The 24,512-nt window shown below is 46.1% G+C and overlaps 1 protein-coding gene across 1 annotated transcript in view; it reads right to left on the reverse strand.

Moving 5' to 3' along the window:
* LOC142814643 (zwei Ig domain protein zig-8-like) overlaps nucleotides 1–24,512 on the reverse strand; it is a 203,980-nt gene that overhangs the window by 49,002 nt on the left and 130,466 nt on the right. The window contains exon 2 of the mRNA XM_075893721.1: nucleotides 10,714–10,991. Coding sequence (XP_075749836.1) covers nucleotides 10,714–10,991 — 278 coding nt within the window. The remainder of the gene's footprint in view (nucleotides 1–10,713; nucleotides 10,992–24,512) is intronic.

The raw sequence follows: 24,512 nt of genomic DNA on the forward strand, positions 1-24,512 counted from the left end.
CACGTGACAAGTCACCCCAGAAAAAAGGACACAAACCCAAAGCTGGTGGGATGAGGAAGTTAACAGAGCCATAGCAAAACATCAGGAAGCCTCTAGGGAACACAGAAATGCTAAGCAGCGGGGTAAACCGACAGATGAGTTTGAAAGAAAATGGGAAATCTTCCTAAGCTGTAGAAATAATGCATTCCTTCTGATCAATGAAAATATTAAAAGAAAGGGAGCTCAGTGGCTGGCAGAAGCATATGAAAAGGATAGAAAGGCATTGATTGATTGATATGTGGGGTTTAACGTCCCAAAACCACCATATCATTATGAGAGACGCCGTAGTGGAGGGCTCCGGAAATTTCGACCACCTGGGGTTCTTTAACGTGCACTCATATCTGAGTACACGGGTCTACAGCATTTCCGCCTCCATCGGAAATGCAGCCGCCGCAGCCGGGATTCGATCCCGCGATCTGCGGGTCAGCAGCCGAGTACCTTATTCACTAGACCACCGCGGCAGGGTGGATAGAAAGGCAGATGCGAAATTTGGAATCATCTAAACTCCCTAAGAAATCAGACGAGCCTAGAGCAGAGGTTTATAACTACAGTTCAAGGTGCTAGGCCAGAAGGGGACACAGCTATTGAATATATAAGAACAAGGGTGACAAAAAAATTTCAACAAAGAAGAGCTTTATGCACCACAGTAGACAAGGATGAATCAAGTGGCGCAATGGCTCCATTTTCGCAACAAGAGTGGGAAAGGGCTGAGAAAATTGTTCCTAGTAGTACACCAACAGGCCCAGATGGCATTCCAATTATGCTGATAAAGACATTAGGTATGAAGTCTAAGCAGGCTTTGAGAGAGGCAGTGAGCAAAATAATAATCGATGGAGAATTTCCCGATGGATGGAAACTTAGCAGGATGAGCATGATCTATGAAGGAAAAGGGAACAAAGCTGACGTAAACGACTACCGTCCTATAACAGTGACATCAGTGGTCTACAGGCTGGCAATGCATATTATAAAGGAAAGACTGCAGGCATAAATAGAGGATGAGGGGGTGCTGGGAGAACTGCAGAATGGGTTTCGGAAACACAGGAGGTTGGAAGACAATCTGTTCTTACTGACACAGTGCATCGAAATAGCAGAAAAGGAACACAGGTCCCTGTGGCTAGCATTTTTGGATATGAAGGGAGCGTACGATAGCATGGTTCAAAAGTAATTGTGGGGAACACTGGACACACTAGGCGTGTAAGATGTAGTCACTAATCTTTTAAAGGATATCTATAAAGGTACCAAGGTAATTATAAAGTGGAGAAAACAGGTATCCAAGCCTGCAGAGGTAAAATGGGGGCTTAGGCAGGGGTGTCCCCTGTCACGCTTATTATTCATGATGTACCTACAAGGATTCGAGGCCAAATCAGTGGGAAGTGGACTGGGCTTCAACCTCCCTTTCGTCAAACAAGCAAAACTCATTGATCAGGCACTACCAGCATTGATGTACGCAGATGATTTAGTGCTAATGGCCGACATCAAGGAAGATTTGCAGAGATTGGTGGACATCTGCGGTAATGAGTGAGATAGGTTAGATTTCAGATTCAGTAAGGAAAAATCAGCAGTCATGTTTTTAATGACAATGAAGGTAGTGAGCTTAGAATACAGGAGGTTACGCTATACCAGATAAATACAAATATCTGGGAGTATGGATAAGCAATGGGGTCGAGTACCTAAAGGAACACGAAATGTACGTGTTGACTAAAAGTAACAGGAATGCAGCGGTCATGAAAAACAGGACACTGTGGAATTACAATAGGTATGATGTTTTGAGAGGAATATGGAAAGGGGTCATGGTTTCTGGTCTGACGTTCGGCAATGCGGTCTTGTGCATGAGATCAGTACTTCAAGTAAGATTTGAAATTAAGCAACGTGGAATAGGTAGGCTTGCTTTAGGAGCTCACGGGAATACACCAAATCAGTGAGTACAAGGTGATATGGAATGGACATCATTTGAGGGCAGGGAAGCTAGCAGCAAGATAAAGTTTGAGAAGCGATTGAGAGAAATGAAGGAGGAGCGTTGGGCTAGGAAGGTTTTCAGCTACTTGTACATGAAGAATGTCGATACAAAATGGAGGAAGCGAACAAGGAAATTGACTGGTAAATACTTATAAAACAGCAGGTGGCCAAACCAAAAAGTACTATCGGTTAAGAAGAAAGTGAAGGAAATGGAGGCTGACATGTGGAGAATGGGCATGATTAAGAAGTCCGCACTATAAATCTATCGAACTTTTAAGTAGGAAATTGCCAAGGAAAGGATATATGATAATACTCGGGGTAGTTCTCTACTGTTTGAGGCCCGGACGCGAGTACTGCGAACCAAGACATATCGGGCCAAATACGAAGGGGTAGACACAGTATGCAGTGCGTGTGGAGAGGACGAAGAAACTGCCGAACACTTGATAATGTTCTCTAAAGGGCTTCACCCTATAGTTCAGGATGATGGCGCAGAGTTTTTCAAAGCACTGAGGTTTAGAGACAGGGAGGGCAAAATAGACTTCAAGTGGGTATAATTAACTAGAAGAAGGTTGTCTGATTGGTGGCTAAAGTCAAGGCAAGAGTGAAAAGCAAACCCTTCACTGCAAAGCACCAGTCCTCAACTTTACTATTTAAAGTAAAAAAGAAGATAAATCTAGTAGTTAGTTCACTGAACATTATGACTAGGTGGCGTTATCCACCGCCCGATCTAAAGGGTACAGCCACATTCATCCATCCATCTATCCTTGGGGTAGTTTTCTGCTGTTTGGGGCCAGGACGGGAGTATTGCGAACCGAGACATATCGGGCCAAATACGAAGGGGTAGACACGGTATGCAGTGCGTGGGGAGAGGAAGAGGAAGGAGCCGAACACTTGATAATGTTCTCTGAAGGGCTTCACCTATAGTTCAGGATGATGGCGCAGAGTTTTAGGGGCGAAGCTCCTTAGGGCGTGGGCTGTGCGTCCCCTGTAGCCTGTATGTAGCCACCTCTAGTTTAGTTCTTGCAGTGTTCACTAGATGGCGGTACCGTCCCCTGTATGTAGCCACCTCTAGTTTAGTTCTTGCAGTGTTCACTAGATGGCGGTACCGTCCCCTGTATGTAGCCACCTCTAGTTTAGTTCTTGCAGTGTTCACTAGATGGCGGTACCGTCTCCTGTATGTAGCCACCTCTCGTTTAGTTCTTGTAGTGTTTACTAGATGGTGGTACATGTAGCTGATGATGAAAAGATGCAAGATGTTATAAACTAGAAAGCGGTACTTGTAGTTGATGAAAGACGCGAGATCTTATAAAATAGGAATGATGTCACACATGGCGCGTGTCATTGGTTGAAGGCAATCGTTCGATTTAGTGCGGCGACGTACGCTAGGGGGAGTGATGTAATAAAATCGAGTGGGCAAAATGTACAGAGGATTCATGGTTTACCAGGTTTACCTCCGGAGTTTCGCCCACTCATCATCATTCACTTCGTGGATATGGCGGAATTTTTTTTCAAAGCACTTTGGTTTCGGGACAGGGAGGACAAGATAGATTTTAAGCGGGTAGAATTAACTAGAAGGAGGTTATTCGATTGGTGCCTAAAGTCAAGGCACGAGTGAAAATTAAACCCTTCACTGCAAAGTACGAATCATGAACCTCACTATTTAAAGAAAAAATAAATAAATCTAGTATTTCGTTCACTGAGCATTACGGCTTGGTGACGCTAGCCACCGCCCGATCTAAAGGGTACATCCATATCCATCCATCCATCCTTGAAGATATCACTACATGGCGTTATGGTTTTCGTATAGTTGACAATTTCGTAAAGATTATGGACGAACGAGCAGGCGGACGTACGGACGGACGGACGGACGGACGGACGGGCGGGCAGGCAGGCAGGCAGGCAGGCAGACAGGCAGGTAGGCAGGCAGGCAGGCAGGCAGGCAGGCAGGCAGGCAGGCAGGCACATTGCCCCCCTCATTGTCATTCACTAGAGTGTGGCCGCATAGAAACATCGCGAGGCATTTCCATGTAATAACAGAAAAAACTGGCAAGTAGCATGTCAGTAGCGTCCATACTTCAATCGTACGACCAGACAGATGAAGGCGCAATCAAATATGATGACGATTACCCTTTTACAGTCACTTAGCGATACAAAACAAAGACTCTTCGTCCCTTAGGGCAGGAACATTGCACCCATCCTCACCACCCTGCAGATATAATCATGAAACCGACAATTAAACTTTTCAGTCGGATATCTCGGGGCGAAGACATGGTAAGAGAGTTCTTTCCAAGGGGAACTGTGTACAACCGCGACTGCATCTAACGTTCGAGCATAAACAAGTCCACCTGCTGCAGTCTCTAAAAAGTTCATTATTCAACTTAGGTAATTGTACAGCAGACAGTGATAATAATTGCCTCACTCCATGTCCCCCTACATACATAATTTCCCTGTGAAGATGTTTTTAACGTACCTCTTCATTCTGAATTCTGATAAGGCCATTTGTTTAATATTGAACGCCCTTGTAGCAGCCCGGCCAGAAAGTCGGTGCGTAAGTGTAGTGCAGCTAAGTTAAAGATTATACAATAAAATAAGCCAGAAACGCTCTCAGGGATAGCATAAAAGCTGACTATTGCAAGAGTCATATATGGGACCAAAACACATGATATTAAAAAATGCAGCGTGATGTAGAATCAATAATGAGATTTTAAATGGAATTACCAATGTTGAGAAGGCCCACATTTATTCAGTGGTATTTAATGTTTAATCTGTTTTGCTCAGAAGGCAGTCGTATGATGTTGAGCAATAAACGGTTGGTTAAGAGGAAATGAATGGGCGTGCTGTTTTGGGTCTATTCTGTTATTTGTAGTGCATAATCTATGACATGCCGAACTACGACATCTTGGATATGTGCGCTACATTCAACTTTTTCACATGAGTTCGGCGGAATTCCGCAATATTCTTTTTATCGCTTTATACACTTAATTATTCAATCATAAAACAAAATGTGCCAAGGAAAACGCATTGCTTGCTACACTTTTGAAGAAAACAATATTACTGAGGTGAATGCAGTTTATTACGTTACCTGGCTTTCGTAGCCTGTGGTAGTGTAGGCTACTTTGTGCCAGGTGACTCCGTGCATAGCCAAGCAAGTTAACGTGGTAAGATATCCTTAGGAAAAACGTTTTTTTATGTTTGCTTAATGTGCTACAGGTATTTCACATTGCGACTCTTTACGTTTCTTTCTCAATCTACATTGTATAAACAGCACAATATTGAACCATTGGTGAGTGGGCTATAGAGAAAACAAACATGCATGTTGTTTATTCTACATTCTGTTCTTTGGTAGTAATAAGGTACAATGTAAAAATAAGGGAAGATAGACAGATTTCGCATTTTTGTGCTTCACTTATTTTTGTCGCTTTAGCTTACCGCGAATAAAGTAAAAGAAGAAGTGACACCAAACTTTTAACTCGAGATATGGCGTTCATTCGATTGCTTGGTACGCGCTCGTTTTTGGTGACATTCATTACGTAGAAGCTACACTATTTCGAGTGCAATGAGCGTCCGAGCCTCATCGGCGCGTTCCCGGCCATGAGACGTCGACAGCATTGACAGTATCTTCCCCGTAACAGTATTTTGACGTGTTCAGCAAACTCCTAGGCCATGCCTCAGGAACAGTGCGTTGACGTGCGAGCAATGCACGTCAACGCACATTTTTAGCGCTGTCATCTCGGTGTCTACACGTAGTACCATATGGTGTCGACGTCTGCATACCTAGAAACAGCTTCGCTTGCTTTGTTTCGCTTGCTTCGTGCAGCGCGTTCGTGTGAATCCAGCGCTTTCGACGAGCCGCTTCGGCGGATTTGTCGTGGAGTCGTGATTGTGAATGGGATATTTTGAAGCTACGGTCATCGCAAATAGGTGACACGCATGCATGGTTTGAATGTCTTAACAGCTAGCGTGACCCAGGCATGCGTATCAAGCTGTCTCGTCGCTGCTCTATCGGGCGTCGATTTCATAATCACTGCTCAAAAAATGATCAAACTGAAAACGATTCGTCCCTCCACGAATCACCGCCATTCCATATTCTTAAGGGTTTTCATCGTTTCTTGAAGAACACTGAAGGCGGTGACGACAAGGGGGGTGGTGAAGACATGCCTATACACATACGCGCCGTGCAGACGAAATGTCAACTAAAAATCGGTGTCACCATTTTGTGTGGCCGTGTGATCAGACGGGGCGGGACCGCGAGTGGTGATCGCTTGGCAGCGTTGGCAGCGCTGAAAGTTGGTGGGCTTCGCATCTGTTTTGATTTGGGTTCTATACTGGTCAGACTAATTGATATTAGATATATTTATTCGTCGCTATGTTGGCTTCTTAGTATCTAATTATTGGTATAAGGAATCGATAACACCCCATTGGCGAACAAAAACGTGGCTTGCACCAAATCGGTGTCACTGCTTTTTTAAAGGCTTAAAAGAAACGTTCATTTTTTATATCGCAGCAAGACGCATAATCGACCGAATTAGTAGTCAAGTCTGAGAAATCTAAGACTTCATTTCAACCCGAGAAAAATAACTATTGTATAATGAGGTGATATCACTACATCACTTCTCAAACTAATCTGTAAAGGCAAATATTTAAGGTTGCAAGTGACTCAATCTTTTTTTCACCGCTGTTGAATACGTAAGAAGCTTTGTTGTATTGCATATAAGCTTGTGAATTTCCCCTTAGATCGTTTTTGTTCTCGAGCCTTCAATATTCTCGTCATCGCCAGCAGTGAGCTGTCTGAGCTCCTGAAAAACACCATTCACTACACCAGATACTTCGCAAGAACTGCGCCGTATGGTGCGCTCATGCCGGCGTCAATACGCAACACACTGCGCTGCTCGCATTGAGCTCCACTCAGAGCAGCCACACGAGTTCATTGCCTGCAAATTGTTCGCGGCAAGAGCCGTAATTGAAACAAAAGGAGGAACCACCAATCAAACAAAAAAATATGTTTCAGGCTCCAGTGGATAAACCTTATTTTCCCATCAGCCGCAACTCATCTGTTCCGCGCACTGGCTGTTTACGCGCTCGCTGGCTGCTCCCAATGGCGACCACGACCCCGAACTCATTCAATACCCGCCCACACGCCCACGCCCGAAGAATGGCATCTCAGGGTCGGCACACCGCCCAGCGCGTGCCTTCGTGCCTCCACAGGTCGCGCGCAGGCGCTCGACGACAGCGGATCCAATTTGCGGCTAATCCCCGCGCACCGCAGATCACACTCAGTAGCAGGCGCCAATCTCGGCCTCGCAGGCGCTTCCCGCAGCAGCACCTAATCCCGAAAGCGACTCTCGGGGACACGTAACTTTGTTTGCGTAAGCCGCCGCGGACGACGACGCTGTGGGAACGCCAGTAATTCCTCTCCCGGGCTGACCGCAACGTTTGCTCGAGACGCACATTGGCTGCCTTCTCCCTTCGGTCGTCGTCGCCCCACGCAACTCTCCGGTGACATTGACTTCGTCTTCGCCCTCCACTTCCCTCGCCGTCTTAATATCGCCCCGTGCCAATTCGGCGACATTCCCTCTTGGCGCCAATAGCAACAAATTGACGAGCAAACCACTCCACGCTTTCTCGTCGGGAAGTGGGTGTGTGTGTGTTTGTACAGTGCGCAGTGCTGTGGAACGCGGAGCAGGGGCGCTACTTCTGAGCTGAGGTTTAACTAAACGCCTGCGTCTGCAACATGATGACAGATCTGTGGGAGGCGTCAGTTCGATTGCGCAAAACCATCCAAGGAAGCTGAAAGTGTGGCTATATTAGACCCCGTGGCGGTATGCTTCGGTTGGGCCCTTGGAAACCGTAAACAGAAAATCAAATGTAATGCGATTTCATTTACGTACATGCCCAACGAAATTATATGAGCCTCCTGTAGATAGTATGTACATAAAAGTAGGGCCAGAGTGGAGAGGTTTTAATCCCTCACTTCTACTCGTAATAATAATCAATGGGGTGTAACACCTCAAAACTAGCATACGATTATGAGAGACGCCGTATAATGCTAGGCTCCGGAAATTTCGACCACCCGGGGTTCTTTAACCTTCACCCAAATCTGATGAGCACACAGGCCTACACCATTTTCACATGGACCTGCACCAGTCTCTCATAATCATACGGTTGTTTTGGGACGTTAAACCCCACATATCACTCAATCAATCAATCAGCCCAACACAGCAGGGCTCACTTTTAAAAAATCACATACAAAAAAATAAAAATATAGTTTGGGTTTTTCATTGGGTCTCGTACCATTGCATAGCGGTACAATTCTTATGGCATATGTAAGAAGAGTCAACTGGTGCGTTTCACAACCGTATTGTGTATAAACTACGTGCGTTTTTATTCCTAACTAGTATTGTGGCGGTCTTCATCTCATATGCGGGATCATGTAATAAAACAATGAAAGCCCTCTAAACTGTTAAAAAGCTGAATGCATGTAGCAGTTATAAAATATGTGCCTAATTATTCGGATTCACTGGTTTGGAGGGGGGGGGGGGATCAGACGAGGCACGCGAATGCTGACAAGCGTTGCCAAGAAACTCCTGCAATTAAGATGCACTATCTGAGGCACTAGCACTCGCAATAAATTAATTAAAAGGGAGACAAAGGGTTGATAGCGTAATAGTATTTACGTATTTAAAAAAGCTCAAATGTCAAGACTGCTACTGGTATCTTCACGTGATCCAAAAAGCAATGTGACTGCTGGTGGGCACTTCAAACATCTCTACACGGTCGATTAACTGACTTTCAGCGAGACTTAGAGGAATAAATAGATTTGCAGAGCTCCAACCATCCAATTCAATCAATTCCTTTCAGTAATATGTGCACGTCAAACTTATACGCATTTCGCACGAGAGGCCTCTACATGTTAAATTACATTCACGCACGCACGCATGAATCTGTCTGACTTCCTTGAAGAAGGGTTGTTGCAAAAATCAATGCACTCTCTCATTTGGGTTTTGACCGAGATCACGCTTCTCCTAATACATTTTCGTATACGGCCCACATAATAAACGCAAAAGCGGAGGCCTGCTACGACTCGGTACTCTGAGGCTCGCGTTCTTCATTCTGCTTTTCATTTTATGTAGTGGCATGTAAATTTGTTTGTTTTTTAATATGAAATGAGCTTGTAGGTGACTCGCCAAGTCCTTTTTATTCTCTGCGCCGTCTCCTGTTGTGAGGCGCACGTGCTTCGAATGCGGACGTGATCGATGGGGACGTCGCCCTTCGCGGCAGGTCGATGAATTCCATACGCTGAGCCGTCAAAAAAGCGCGAGAGTACAAAACGACAGAGGTGAAACGAAAGGGTAAAGACGGAAGTCAGCCCCGACGACGCTCTCACTTTTCTTTATCGCTTATTAGGCGATGTGCGCAAGATACACTTTTTTTCGAAAAGCTTCCCTGCGAGAGTTGATGACGAGAGAGGGCGACGGATGTCTGGTCACTTTTATATACATACGTAATGAGATCACGCCTTATCTGCCAAGATAGCGGGAAGCACCTAATATAAGCGCTGTCACGCCCGACGCGCATTAGTCTTTCCATCCTTCAATTTGTAAATAACAAGGTTGGGCCCTCCTGAAGTGGCTGTATAAGCGATCGATCGTTTACTGCGCGTGGCCTCTGCACGTCATTCTGAGTGGTTAAAAAATGGGCGGACCTACGAATACAGCGAGGTATTTAGGCACGCGGAATTGAAGTTTCTGTTACTTCAGGAAATTACAGTGGGGAGAAGGGGCAGCGTTTATAGTAGATATTAGGATAATTTATATTACGATAATGTATTATTACGATAATTTATATTGTGTTAAACGCGCGTTCTTGCGAACAATCTTACTGCTGGAGTACCTATAGGCACGCGCAGTGCGACGACGCAGAGTGACGACGCAGTGATGCGCTTCTCACGACAGTCTGCATGCCTTTGATTCGCGACATTCCGTGAGTTAAAACAGGACGTAAATAGTTAGTAGCATGCAACACCCGGGGCCTTCGGCTGCAATTACCGTCACAAACCTTCGTCGCAATAACCATGGTCTTTGAACAAGGATGGGAAAGACCTTACTAGGTAAATGCAATGAACACATTTTGCACTTTCTACTTAGGTAGATTGGGGGAGATTTCTTTCTCTTTTCTCTATTCCGGCGAAAGGGGGAGACAGCCTTTGTCTGTTAGGAGAGAGACGACCTTCATGACTGAGGAAGTTATAGAAAGAGCGAGAAAGAGTACAAAATTGAAAACGAATGAAAAGAAATTGATCGAAGAATAGCTGCAAGCAACAAAGAGAAAACGAAAAACGAAGAGAAAAAAAAAGAATGAAGAGAAGAAATGAAGGCCACCGAGCTGCAGTCCTCTTTCAGGCATGGCACCATTATTATAAAGCTTGCGTAATATTTTTTTCGCTGTTCTTTCTTAGCTTTTGTTTTTACGTGAGGCTTAAACTCTGACAAACTAAAGTTATCTTTTCTGGCCTTCTAAAGCCTACATATCAGCGTGAAATTGCATAATGTTTTTGCTCTGTCGATTATAATACCAAAAAAAAACAAACAAGATAGGAGCATCGTCAAGCTGCTAACATAGCAACCTTTTGCTCTTGGACCTCCTTTCTACAGTTGCTGAGAGAAAAAACGCTGAATGAAATTCAATGAAGCTGGATATTTAATGAAGATATGCACGCACCGTTTTGTCGCCGAGGTTGTTGACGATGCAGTGCAGGTAGGCTGTCTGGCCGAGTTGCGAGGTGACATTGCGCTCCGTGCTATTGTCGAAGGACGGGAACAGGCGACTCGTGGGAGGCCAAAGATCGTCGGTGATCTTGGCATCGCTCTCGTCAGCCACAGCCTTGCGCTGTCGAATGACCTCGGCCGTGGCGTCGTCCCCGCGTTCGGTGGCGGTCAGTGTCGTCTGCCGAACTGCCGGTGTCAGCATGGCCGAGGGCGAGAGATGTCTTGATGAGTCTGCAAGGAAAAAAAAATAACAGTTGCTTGAATAGGAGCAAAGTTTGTATCGATTTACTTGGCAATTTCATCGTGAACAAGACGGGAAGAAACATGAGTTGATAATGAGGAGGTTGGTGTTTCATGCATCTTGTTTTGCGTGTCACAGACAGCGTTGATCTCTTTTACTATTTGCGTCGACACTTAGGTGAATTCGGGGGTTGGTAACAACTTTGTAGAACTCTGGTGAATTCTGAGGAGTTGTTTCACAAAAAGAGTGTTATCGTAGAGGTTTGCCGTGTGTTTCAGTGAAAAAAAATATTATCACCATGAAATAGCATGTGCTCCACGGCCAGCCAGTCATTCTGTATAGATGGTTATTTAAAGAGGCTGTAATTTGATGACTAGCTCTGCTGTAGCCCATCCTAGTGCCGTTTAGAGCAAGTTGCGCTAATATTATTGCTGTTTTCAGTGGCATGGCCTTTGTTAATTCATATGACTACAAACATATCCTTCCACATACCAAGCCAAGCCTAATACTAACATTGGTCATTACGTGTCCTTGTTCTTCATCCATATCATTCATTATTTTTTCATATTTTATCTTTCTTCTCACCCCCTTTGCCAACTGAAATTACCTCTAATTTATTTGTACGCTTATCTATGACGGATTTCTCTCTTCCTTCATTTTCGTCATTATGCTTCCTGTTTCATGTAGTAGCAGCAGTGCCAGTGCCTAAGTGAAATGCAGTTTCACAGTTTTTTTTTTTTGAGCCAGATTACATATCTGAGGCGACGTAAACAATATTTTATAATTGGTATTTCCAACGCAAATCTGCTTTACGCCAGGGTCTACCAATGCTTTAATGACCTGTTCTTGTATTGGAAGTAGCATTAGTATTGTCACACTAAACGTTGACAAACAAAAGTTCAATGATAGAGTTCCATCACCCAGAATAAAATACACAAACTCACGGTTGGTCAAGAAGCGCTGGCAAAAACGTTTTACCAATTGCGGCACTGAAGCACAATAAGAAAATCCACGAACGCGTCTTATATCGCTCACACAATCTCTCTCGTACAATGCTTTTGACTTGCGAGGCGGTGTCACCATCTGTGAGTGGTGAAATAAAGTACTCTGTCATGATACTATCAAGCTCTGACAGGTCGTCATTCGGCGACAAACGTAGTTAAGGCACCTCGATGCGAACAAAAAACTCTGGCTGCGCTATAGCATTAAGGAGTCACCCTTAGACGAAGTTACCTTCTTTGTCGCTCACTATGTGTTAGCAAGTCACAGCTCGCTGTCGGAGTAGTGCAGCCTTCACATGCACCAACAATGCTTCTCCGCCACCTACGGCTTTAAGTGCGAGTGCACTTAAAGTGCACGGCTTTAAGTGCACGGAGTAGTAAAACTGTTTTTTAGATCATGGTCTTGGCCGCTAGTCGCTAAAGCATGAACAAGTCAAGAAGATGGCGGACAAGGGAGGGTCGTGACACACAAGGACATTCAGCTAGCAACTGTGCACCTAACACCATATCTTAGGACAGCAAACGCGCATGTACTGTTCACAAAATAATAAAAAAGCGAAAAATGGCCAGATGCCAAGTACAGTGGGAATCGATGATATGCGAAGCATAAATGAGAAATGTTGATATGTGACTTTAAATTCAGCACAACGTTACGAGGTGGAGGTAAATGATGCCGTGCATGACTTCCGTGTCATAAGTATTATGTTTGGATATGCTGTTTACCTTCATCATCTATTCACGTCACGTGATACCAAATTTAGTATATGTGAAGCTAGCGAAATGGTAGCGAGGACGCTATGAGCGTGGTATGTTGCCGTGTTCTTACATGACGCGCGTGTCAGGATTATCATGTTTGCACCAGTCATATATTTAGTCATCCAATGACGTCACGTATTACCAAATTTGGTATATGTGGAGCTTGCAAAATGGCCGTGAGCGCATCATGAAGGGCCCAATATGAGCGCATAATAAAGGGCCCAATATACTCCAATGTAGAGCTGACGTGCGCACACGCTGGGCACAGCGACGCTACGTTAGCGAAACGCGAGCACTCAATAGTCTGACGCCAAGCGCCACCAGCGTCCGTTGGCGTAACATGACGGCAACCAGCAGAAAATGTTACATGCTATATTTAACGCAGATGTTATAGAGTAACATTACTCTATGCCGTGCGTTACTCCAACGCCTCCTCTATATAGATGCCAGCTGCCGCATGAGAAAAAAAAAACATATGCCACACCCTTTCCTTTCTTCATTTTAGAATGTTGTCGGTCGCTAGCGTCACTTGTGCCGGATGGTGCAAACACAAAACACTTTGCGTAGCTTCCGAAACAGTGATGTACAATTACAGGTCTCGAACAACTCTCGACTGACGCGCCCCTATAGGCCGCAAGTGAAAAACGCTTAGCTCGTACCGCCCGCCACCGTGATGATAGTGTCGGTCACGAGCGCCACCATGCAGCGCTTGCTCAAAACAGCAGACAGGCCAACTCCGCTGGAAGTGCGAGCCATGGCGCGAGCCAATCCTCAGACATCTTTCTAGGGGAGGCATTGGTTACTGAGACAACACTGTGTCTCCCTCTTTTCATGACGGAGGGACACCGGACGCGCTGGAACGCCCATGCGTGAGAGCAACACAGCGCGGCACGCCCCTGTGAGTATATGGCAGGTACGGCGCCTGGCGAGGCAACGCCAGCGTCACGCGACGAAATGAACGCCGGTGAGCATGCGCACCGCGCCATGTCGAAATGTATTGGCGCCATGACTGTGACATTCAGTCATTTTCTCACATGACACGCATTTCATGATTATTATGTTTGCACGAGTCACATACCTTCGTCATCCATTGGCGTCAAGTAAAACCAAATTTGGCATATGTGATGCTAGCGAAACGGCCGTGAGCGCATCATGAGTGTAACATGTAGTCGTGTTGTTACAAGACACGCATGTCGTGATTATCATGTTTGGATGTTTCATTTACTTATGTCGTTCGTTTGCGTCACGTAATACCTAGTTTGGTACACGTGAAGCTAACGAAACGCCCGCGAGTGCATCATAAGCGTAGCATGTAATCATGTTGTTACATGGCACGCATCTCATGTTTATCATGTTTGCACCAGTCGCATACCTTCGTCATCCATTCACATACTGTAATAATAAATTTGGTATATTTGACGCTACCGAAACAGCCGCGAGCGCATCATGAGCGTGGCATGTAGTCATGTTGTTACATAACACACATGTCATGATTTTCATGTTAGGGTCTGTCGCTTGTGTTCACCATGCAATCATGTGATTCCATACCAGTTTTGCAACATGCCATGTGAACGAAATTACCGCAACAGCGGCAGGACCATGAAATGTAAGTCATGACATTCATGACATACATGTCTTGATTTTCATGTTATGACTAGTCAAATATGTTCTGCATACAGTCATGTTAATCTATGTCAAGTTTGGTATCGACACCATTATCGAAACAACCAGGAGAGCTAAATGTCGTAGGCGGCTAGATAGATAGATAGATAGATAGATAGATAGATAGATAGATAGATAGATAGATAGATAGATAGATAGATAGATAGATAGATAGATAGATAGATAGATAGATAGATAGATAGATAGATAGATAGATAGATAGATAGATAGATATTGATTGATATGTGGGGTTTAACGTCCCAAAACCACCATATGATTATGAGAGACGCCGTAGTGGAGGGCTCCGGAAATTTCGACCACCTGGGGTTCATTAACGTGCACCCAAATCTGAGCACACGGGCCTACAACATTTCCGCCTCCATCGGAAATGCAGCCGCCGCAGCCGGGATTCGAACCCGCGACCTGCGGGTCAGTAGCCGAGTACCTTAGCCACTAGACCACCGCGGCGGGGCAGATAGATAGATAGATAGATAGATAGATAGATAGATAGATAGATAGATAGATAGATAGATAGATAGATAGATAGATAGATAGATAGATAGATAGATAGATAGATAGATAGATACGCTTAAAGTCGCCAAAATTTGCTAAGAAATGCTTCGCATTTAATAAAAAAATAAAGCGGCCTACTTCAGAAGCCGAGATCCTAGCGCCAGAATTAAGTAGGTCGCTTTTGATACAAACTAACCCAGACTTCGATTTTATTCAGCGCAAGTCACCGGGATGAAGCTGTGTCTGTAGGAGTCAATATGGGTGCATCAGAGCCAAATGGTGTTACAGCTGCCGAACACCAAAATTCATTGTACAAGCTCTCATGCATGAATTAACAATAGGCAATCAACCACTTCTGTGAAGACACGTTTCACATTCATGTTACATGGGCTCCCAAAGGACGGAGGAATCAGCCATGTTTTGCTTTCAGACTAGTTACTGAACTTTCAAAAAAGTGGTCTTGGCCTAGCTCTTACTGTAGTACAAAAATTTAGAACTATTATCATTAGCATTAACATGATCATGTTCGTTAGAATGTGTGAGCAGAAACTAAGTTATAATATAATGTACATACAGGCGAGCAAGCGACAAAAATGAAAGAAAACATATGTTGATGCTCGAGTCAGCGATACCACATCAATGAAAACACTAACAATTGTATCCACAATCCCTGTCTTTTTGAGGTAATTTCTTCCTTCAATGCATAAAAACACGAAATCATAAACCTGTCTTAAAAAACACTTTAATGCACAGTGCGTATTCTTCGATAGATTTTTTATGTAAGATATGACGTTGGTGAAGCACGAGGAAGAAGGAACAGAAGCTGGTTGGGTACGTGGCTGAGCGTCATGCATTGATTACGAAACGTTGATTTGCATACTGATCAAGCAGATTGACGTGCCCTGGCCTCCCGTGATGTAAGTTGGTTTAGCTTAATGGCAAACACTTCACATCTTTGATAGGCATAAGGGGAGAAAAAGAAAAAAAATGAAGTTAAACTGGCTATTGGACGCCTTGCAAGAAATTGAATCGCACACCCTCGCCTGAGGCAACTTGGCTCTGCTTGCAAGCTTGAAATATCAAGAAAGACGGGAAAAACAACATGCCATTACGAATTGTCCAAGCCCCTCGCTTACGAGCTTTCAGAATGTGTGCCTCCTTTAATTCATTACTACGCAAAATAAACTGTACGGCCTGTCGGTTCTTACATCTTGACCTAACTCGTTTTCTTTTTCGCTTGGTTATTTTCCCACGCCGGACATTTCTACACGATTGGTGCTTGTGGTGACAACGGCCCGTTCAAATATCCTGAAAGTATAGGCTAAATTTTTGGTAGTGGAGCACTGTCATATCAAAACACGATCTTGTTTCTAGGTGCCTCGCAAGCAGTAAAATTCAATTATATACAATTATCCAGCTTGTTTTTATTTCGCTCTTATGTAGTACATGTGAGGATATGACGTTCTCTTTAAAAATATGAAAATAAATGTCACAAACGCACCGCAAGAAAGAATCAGTGAATGTGATAGCCATTGATAACCAAATAGTAAGTTGTAACCATGTTGTAAGAAGTGAGGCTAGTGGCCCACCTGGTGCAGTTTGACAGAACGGCGGCGTATGAAATGCGGCCGCTGCAGTTCATTATTGAGCATTGTATAGCTGCGTGCACTTGTACAAAGACAAAGCAAAATGCGAAGTAATTTTCTCTATATGCACACAACAACAACAGAATATACCTACTCTACACTAATTTTTTTAGAATACTTTCTCCAGAGATATCCGATAACATCAGCCTATATAAAGCGAATTATGTCAAAATGATAATTAAAAGTAGAAATAAAAACTCATCATTACTTTTGTTGGCACGCCAAAATAAGGATTCTAATTTTTGTTATCCTCGTCGCGAACTTTTGTTTTGGTGCAACCCTTCGCTGCCCTAGTAGCTGTTCGATAGTAATCAAGCTCTGTAGGCCTATAGTGCTGCGACCCTCTTCTTTTTTTCTATCCGCACCTCCACGCTTTCAAATATTGATCGGTGCGCCCTCATTCACCTTGGTGTGTCACATCCAGGCGTAGGCGGTAACTAAGCATGGTCTAGTTACAAGAGTGATCAACTTTGTGGATGCACACGTAGGCAGAACGAAAGTCATGCCTCTTCCCCACCTTCCCCTTTTCCTTTTGTGGGATTTGAGCTTGGGAAGCAGTAGACGTGTAAACTAAGACAATATTCAAGACTACAGGTGACAAAGTTTTCTGCTCTATACGATCGCTTTTTTGTCTAGAAAAACTAAATGCCATGCATGCTCTACTTGTAGAGGAGTTGTTATGGCTGAAATTGGCTTTTATCAGAGCTGCATGCCTTGAAGTTAAGCATAGATGCAGATACATATAGAGTAGTAGATTAACGAAAGTTGTGCTCCTCCCCCTTCTCTTTTTTTAGGAGTTGGCAGTTTCAATACTTTGTTGTATCATCGTCATCGTAATCAGCCTGACTGCGTCGACTGCACGAAAAGGCCTCTCCCGTGCCCTGCCAATCAACCCTTTCCTGTGCTTTCAGCTGTTATGTTATACCTACCAACTTCTTAATCTCAACTCACCAATCATTGTTAAATCTCCCTTTCGTGCATTTTCCTTTTCTTAGAAGCCAGTTAGTCACCCTTTATGACCAGCGGTTATCTACATGCCCGTCCATGCCCATTTTTTTTCTTCATTTCAACTAAGGTATTCTTAACCTCCGTTTGTTTCATGACCCACTCTGCTATCTTCTTGTATCTTAAAGTTACACCTATCATTTCCATTTCTATCGCTCGCTGCGTTGTCCTCAATTTCAGTAGACGCCACTTTGTAAGCCTCCATTTTTCGGCCCCGTAGGCAAGTGCTGGTAAGATGCACATGTTATACACCTTTCTCCATTGTAAAACCTCCCACATGAATACACCAACTTTGTTATAAGCAGGAACTTGACTTCTGCTCCTCGCCAGTTGAAATTTGGAAAACTACGCGTACATGAATAGACCACTCGTAGTCATTAAGAAAACTATTGGAACCGTCCCATCACACCGGCCAAAGCGTAGAACAATGATTTGCCATTATTACGCTTAGTTCCCTTTTGTGTTGATGTTTCAGTTTTCAGATGTCTCGTTGCCACGCTACATTAATTTCAATTTCCTATCATGATGGTTTTCTCGGTCAGCATGACCGTAAATAGCGTGAGTAATGGTTCTCAGCTGGCTTGGTTACGCAATGAATAACGTGTATTTATGAACAGGAAAATTAAAGGAAAGCTAAACTGTTACATCATCTGCGTTTTTAGATGCGGAGCATCTTATACTCGCGCCTTGTAGTGCGCCGTCCGCGCCATCCGTACCGCTTCTCGAACATTCGACAGCTTACGCGCGCGCCTGCGCCGTCGCGCCGTCACCCACTCTTCCACCATCTGTGCATCCCTTCCTCCTCTACACACCGCGCGCGCTTCACTCCTCCACCATCTGTGCACCCTTCCTCCTCTACACACTGCGTTCGACATCTACAATTCTCCTGATTCTCCAGTGGATGCACATGTGGCGTCGCGCTTCGAGAACATTCAACAGCTGACAGTGCATGCGCCGTCGAGCTGTATATATACTCAAGGTCGGCGCTCGCTCGCTCAGTTGCCGCTCGTCGGTTGGTTTGTACGGCGCGTCGACGTCCAAGGTCGCGGTGAAATGAATTCCAACGAATCCACAAACACAATGATCGGCGTCCCTTCGACCAGCGCCGCCCTTTCGCATACGTGTGTACGTGTTCACTCATTTAACACCCCCTCCTACAACCACGTTAACCAATTTAGCCATCGACCCAAGTAAGTCGCACTTTAACACCCCGTTAACCAATTATATGCTCCGCATCCTCCTCAGTGTTCCCCCGAGGGAAGCTGCGGGATATTTTTTTTTTGGTCGCTCTCACTTACGTCCCTTCATTGAATTATACTTCATTTCTTGGTGCACGAAATATTTGGCATGCCTGAGTTCCTTATCCCCGCTCAAAGAAAAAATCTTTTTTTTTCTGCAGCCCGTTAACAGCGCTTCTATGCTATTTCACAAGTATTCCATTTCTCCTGATGATTCCAGAGAAAGAAGCGGGAAAAACAACTAAGGGTTGTTTCACAACGATGCTTTCGCGGGTATCCCATTCGTCGCCTAAGTTCGACATTAAGCACGCTAGAAATGAGGTTCGCGAGGTCGCAGTAAATCTGGGGATGATCTTTCGCGAAATCCTATTTATTGAAGCCATAACGCGACAGAAAAGCCATGCAGTGAAAGCCCCGACACGCGCGAAGCGAATCTCACCCGGCAGCTCGCGAGAATGGGAAGAAGGGCTTCGAATGAATTGGGTCGCGAGGGACGAAAGAGATAGAGCGAAGACGATATGGTGCCTTCTTTTCATATATATATACACTTCGAGATGAGGTCGACTTATTAGGCTTCGCGTACGTTTTATTCGTGCTTTGGAGTGAAGTTACTAGCTCATACCAAAAAGATTTGATTAGGCTTTGTGAAGATCCGCTAAACTATCGATTTAGTAGATTTTGTTTGGTTTAACATAACAGTAGCGCACCTCGAACCACGAGGAAATGTGCAATATTTACTCATAAAAATTCTATAAATGGCTTAAATGATGAACGCGACAACGTAGCTGATAAATGTGAAATAGTATAAAAAGGCAGCCATTAGTAAACAGACATTCAATGTGCAGATTGTGTACGTTATAGCTAAACCTCAATTTTGTTTTCTTCATTATGGTAGTGGCCAATAATTTCTGTATTCATAATTATGTTAGCAGGTGTTCGAGATTCTATTAAGCGCCCACCACTCCTTCGACCACTCGCTAAGACCGCAGAAATGAAAAAAAGTTATATAAGCAGGCCCTTAGGGAATATGAAGAACAAATATTCAGTATAATCATATCAGACGAGGCATCACAAATTGTAGGGTTGGCTGGCCCAGGGATCCGCTTCCCTTTGCCATCATCTCTGCCCATCGTAGTAGCCAAGGCTGATCTTCAAAGGCCGAATTTGTGTAAATCAGACTAGCTATAGAAATTATCGCTCATTCACAAGTCCGTTTACTTAGCGGCACAAAAAACAAAACAAAAAAACATTTCAGGCCCAACACTACAACACTAAAGCACGTTGCTATATAATTGCTTGTAGTTATAGTGCCATAAATTATATATATATATATATATATATATATATATATATATATATATATATATATATATATATATATATATATATATATATATATATATATATATATTGTTAAGGCGTTTATTAGCCGGCAACGAGCGAGAATATGCAATGGCGACAGTCACAGCAAAGCACGGGCTCTCAGCGCGAGCGGCGTCCTTGTTGGGTAGCCCCACTAGAAGGTACGCAAGAGTTCGACCCATTTCATAGTTCGGAGGCTTCGCTACAATTACCCCGGGGTCGAAGAGGGAGCCGCCTGGCGACCTAACAGCTTGTTATTATTAGCGGGTCATAATAAGCCTTCAGGCGCTCCACGTGGACGATGTCTCGCCCACGGCGGCGCATGTCCGAAGATTGTTCAACGGGTTCGATCAGATAGTTGACGGGTGAGGTGCGCTCGATGACACGGTAGGGGCCTTCGTATTTGGGACGTAGTTTGGAAGAGGGGCCAGCGGCAGAGGTTGGGGTCGAGAGCCATACAAGCGCACCAGGAAGGAACATGGGCTCAGAAGTGGTGGAGCCATCACGGATACTCTTCTGCCGCTCTTGATCTTGCGTCGTAAAAGTCTTGGCAAGCTCGCGACACTCTTCAGCAAGCCTGGCTGTCTCGGAAATAGGTGTACACTCAGATGGATCCGGCGTGTACGGGAGTATCGTGTCCATGGTGTGCGACGGGTGCCTTCCGTACAGCAAGTAGAAAGGTGAAAAACCAGTCGTGCTCTGAGGGGCGGTGTTGTAGGCGTAGGTGACGAAGGGCAGTATATTATCCCAATTAGTGTGGTTGGCAGCGACGTACATAGAAAGCATGTCGCCGAGGGTGCGGTTAAAGCGTTCGGTGAGGCCATTCGTCTGTGGGTGGTAAGCAGTAGTTTTGCGGTGGACAGAATGGCACTCCGTCAGAATGGCTTCGACGACTTCCGACAAGAAGACACGGCCTCGATCGCTGAGAAGCTCTTGGGGTGGTCCGTGGCGCAGTATAAATCGATGCAGCAGGAAGGACGCAACATCGCGCGCAGCAGCCGCAGGGAGAGCGGCGGTTTCGGCGTATCGCGTTAAATGGTCAACGGCAACGATGGCCCAGCGGTTACCAGCCGACGTCAGAGGAAGTGGTCCATACAAATCGATACCTACGCGCCCAAAGGGACGGTCAGGGCAAGGTAACGGTTGTAGACTGGCGTGCGACATGTGGGCTGACGGTTTACGGCGTTGGCAAGTGAGGCAAGAGCGAACGAACTGCTGCACATAGCGGTACATCCCGCGCCAGAAGTAGCGTTGTCGAATGCGATGGTAGGTTTTGAATAACCCCAGAGTGCGCGCATTGCGGATCAGAATGGAATGATTCACATATCTCTGACCGCAGACTGCGGGGTATCACGAGTAACCACTGCCGGCCGTCGGCGTCGTAATTGCGTCGGTGTAGGAGGCCGTCACGAATGGCGAAATGGCGAGCTTGACGACGCAATGCACGCGTGGATGGCGTTGCGGATGGGTCAGAGAGCATGTCGATGAGCGGGCCGATCCAATTATCCTTTCGCTGTTCGGTAGCGATGATGTCAACATCAATGGCAGAAACAGCAGCCGAGGATACTGAGCAGAGCACATCACCTTCAGGCAGAGGGGAGCGCGAGAGGGCGTCGGCGTCAGCATGCTGGCGTCCGTTGCGGTACAGCACGCGGATATCGTAGTCTTGTAAGCGAAGAGCCCAACGGGCGAGACGGCCTGAGGGATCCTTCAATGATGAAAGCCAGCATAGTGCATGATGGTCGGTGACGACATCGAATGGGCGACCATACAAATAAGGTCGAAACTTTGTAAGAGCCCAGACGATCGCCAGGCACTCTTTCTCCGTGACGGTGTAGTTTTTCTCGGCTCTCGTGAGCGTACGGCTTGCATATGCTACGACATATTCAGGGAATCCGGGTTTTCGCTGCGCCAGGACAGCGCCGAGGCCTACTCTGCTGGCGTCCGTGTGCACCTCCGTTGGGGCTGTAGGGTCGTAGTGGCGTAGAATGGGAGGCGACGTCAACAAATGGCGGAGCTTCGCGAACGCGTCGTCACACTCGGATGACCACGAATTGAAGGGCCCGTTGCTTCCAAGGAGCTTCGTCAGCGGTGATATGATCGTGGCGAAATTTCGTATGAAGCGTCGGAAGTATGAGCACAGGCCCACGAAACTACGCAGTTCTTTGACAGATGCAGGTTTGGGGAATTCGGCCACGGCCTGAAGCTTGGCAGGATCAGGAAGAATGCCGTCTTTGGACACGACGTACCCCAGTATCGTGAGTTGCCGTGCTGCAAAGCGGCACTTTTTCAGATTTAGTTGTAAGCCGGCATTGCTCACACGTGCGAAAACTTCTTTCAGACGTTGGAGATGCGTGGAGAAATCCGGAGCAAAGACAATGACATCGTCGAGGTAACACAAGCACGTGTACCATTTCAAGTTGCGCAGAATGGTGTCCATCATGCGCTCAAAGGTCGCAGGTGCATTACATAGACCAAACGGCATGACGTTAAACTCGTACAAGCCGTCTGGCGTGACGAAGGCGGTCTTTGGTCGAGCGTCGTCAGCCATGGGTACTTGCCAGTACCCCGAGCGCAGATCGAGAGAAGAAAAAAAATCGGCTCCATGAAGGCTGTCAATCGCGTCATCGATGCGTGGCAGTGGATAAACATCCTTGCGAGTGATCTTATTGAGCCGTCTGTAGTCTACACAGAACCGCACAGAACCGTCTTTCTTCGCAACAAGAACAACAGGAGACGCCCATGGACTGTCGGAGGGCCGAATAACGTCGCGTCGGAGCATATCGTCAACCTGATCATTAATTACTCGACGTTCAGCAGGCGACACGCGATATGGACGTTGCCGTAAAGGTGGATGGTCACCAGTGTCGATGCGATGCGTAACAACGGACGTGCGACCGAGAGAACTTCGCCCGACATCGAAAGAAGAACGATATTCTTGTAACAGGTCCAGAAGTTGGGAACGCTGTACGGCCGTAAGGTTGTCAGCGATGGAGGGGCCAAATACATCAGCAGACGACGAATCAGAAGTGGAAACAGCATTGATGGTACACGACCTGGGAGCGCGCGTGTCATCGGGTACGTCCAGGACTTGTGCGTCGTCGACTGGTTCCCCTCTGCCGAGACATTCCCCTCGAAGCAAGGTAACAGCGTACGGGAACGGGTTGGTTACAAAAATAGCAGTGTTGCCCTGGTTAACCTGCACGGTCGCGAAAGGTACTAGCAACCCTTTCCTGCTGCAAGCGCGGTCAGATGGCGAAACAAGTCCAATGGTGTCGGAGAGACCAGCGCAGTAGACAGACACAGCCGTCGTCGAGTTTGGAGGCACTGTTGTATCGTCTCTCGTTAGAATCTTGCTCAGTGTCGGGGGACTGTCTTCTGGCGTCAAATGCGAGAAGGGTGAGAGCTCAATTTCGGCAGCGGCACAATGGATGACGGCGTCATGGCGGGAGAGAAAGTCCCATCCCAGGATGACGTCATGAGAGCATGCCTGAATGACGATGAACTGGGCGACATACAGAACGTCCTGGATGACAACGCGAGCTGTGCACCCTGCTGTAGGATGAATCCGGTGCAAACTCGCAGTACGAAGGGATAACCCAGAAAGTGGCGTCGTCACTTTTCGAAGTAAGCGGCAGAGCTTTTCGTCCATAACTGATACGGCAGCTCCAGTGTCAATAAGAGCCGATGCACAAACACCGTCCACAAGCACGTCAATGACATTCGAGGGGCTGCTCTGAGGGCTTTCACATCGCGATAGCGTCGCAGTCCTTGCCTCAGGGACTGCGACGACTAGTTTTCCCGCTCATGAGATGCCGCACTTGGCCGCATGGGAGACAGGGAACGGCGTCGTGGAGACGGTGATCTTCGAGATGGACCTGGGCGAGATCGAGGGGGCATAGACGGCGGTTCTTCGCGATAAGGACGGCTGAGTTGGCCAGCAACAGGTGAAGAAATTGGAGCCGGCTGTACGCGGTGGCAATAACGGGCCACGTGACCGGCGTAACCGCAGGCAAAGCAGATGGGCCGGTTGTCGGGTGTGCGCCATCTGTTCACCGGGGTAGGTCTCACCCATGTCGCAAGGGCTGATGGACGGAACGGTGGCTGCATGGTGTACTGAAGCTGAGGCTGAGGGGTTACGTCAACATACGTAGCGGGCATACCCGCTGCAACGGACGGAGGTCGTGCAGCAGCTTCAGCGTAGGTCAGAGGGGCGGGTGCTTGAACGACTTGGGGTGGCCTGGCGACCACTTGCGCGTAACTCAGGGACGCAGGAGCCGGAGGCTGTTGGGGGTGGTAAGCAGGCATTACCTCCGCTATTTCCTGTT

This window comes from Rhipicephalus microplus, chromosome 1 (genome assembly GCF_043290135.1).
Source record: "Rhipicephalus microplus isolate Deutch F79 chromosome 1, USDA_Rmic, whole genome shotgun sequence".
Classification (NCBI taxonomy): Eukaryota; Metazoa; Arthropoda; class Arachnida; order Ixodida; family Ixodidae; genus Rhipicephalus; species Rhipicephalus microplus.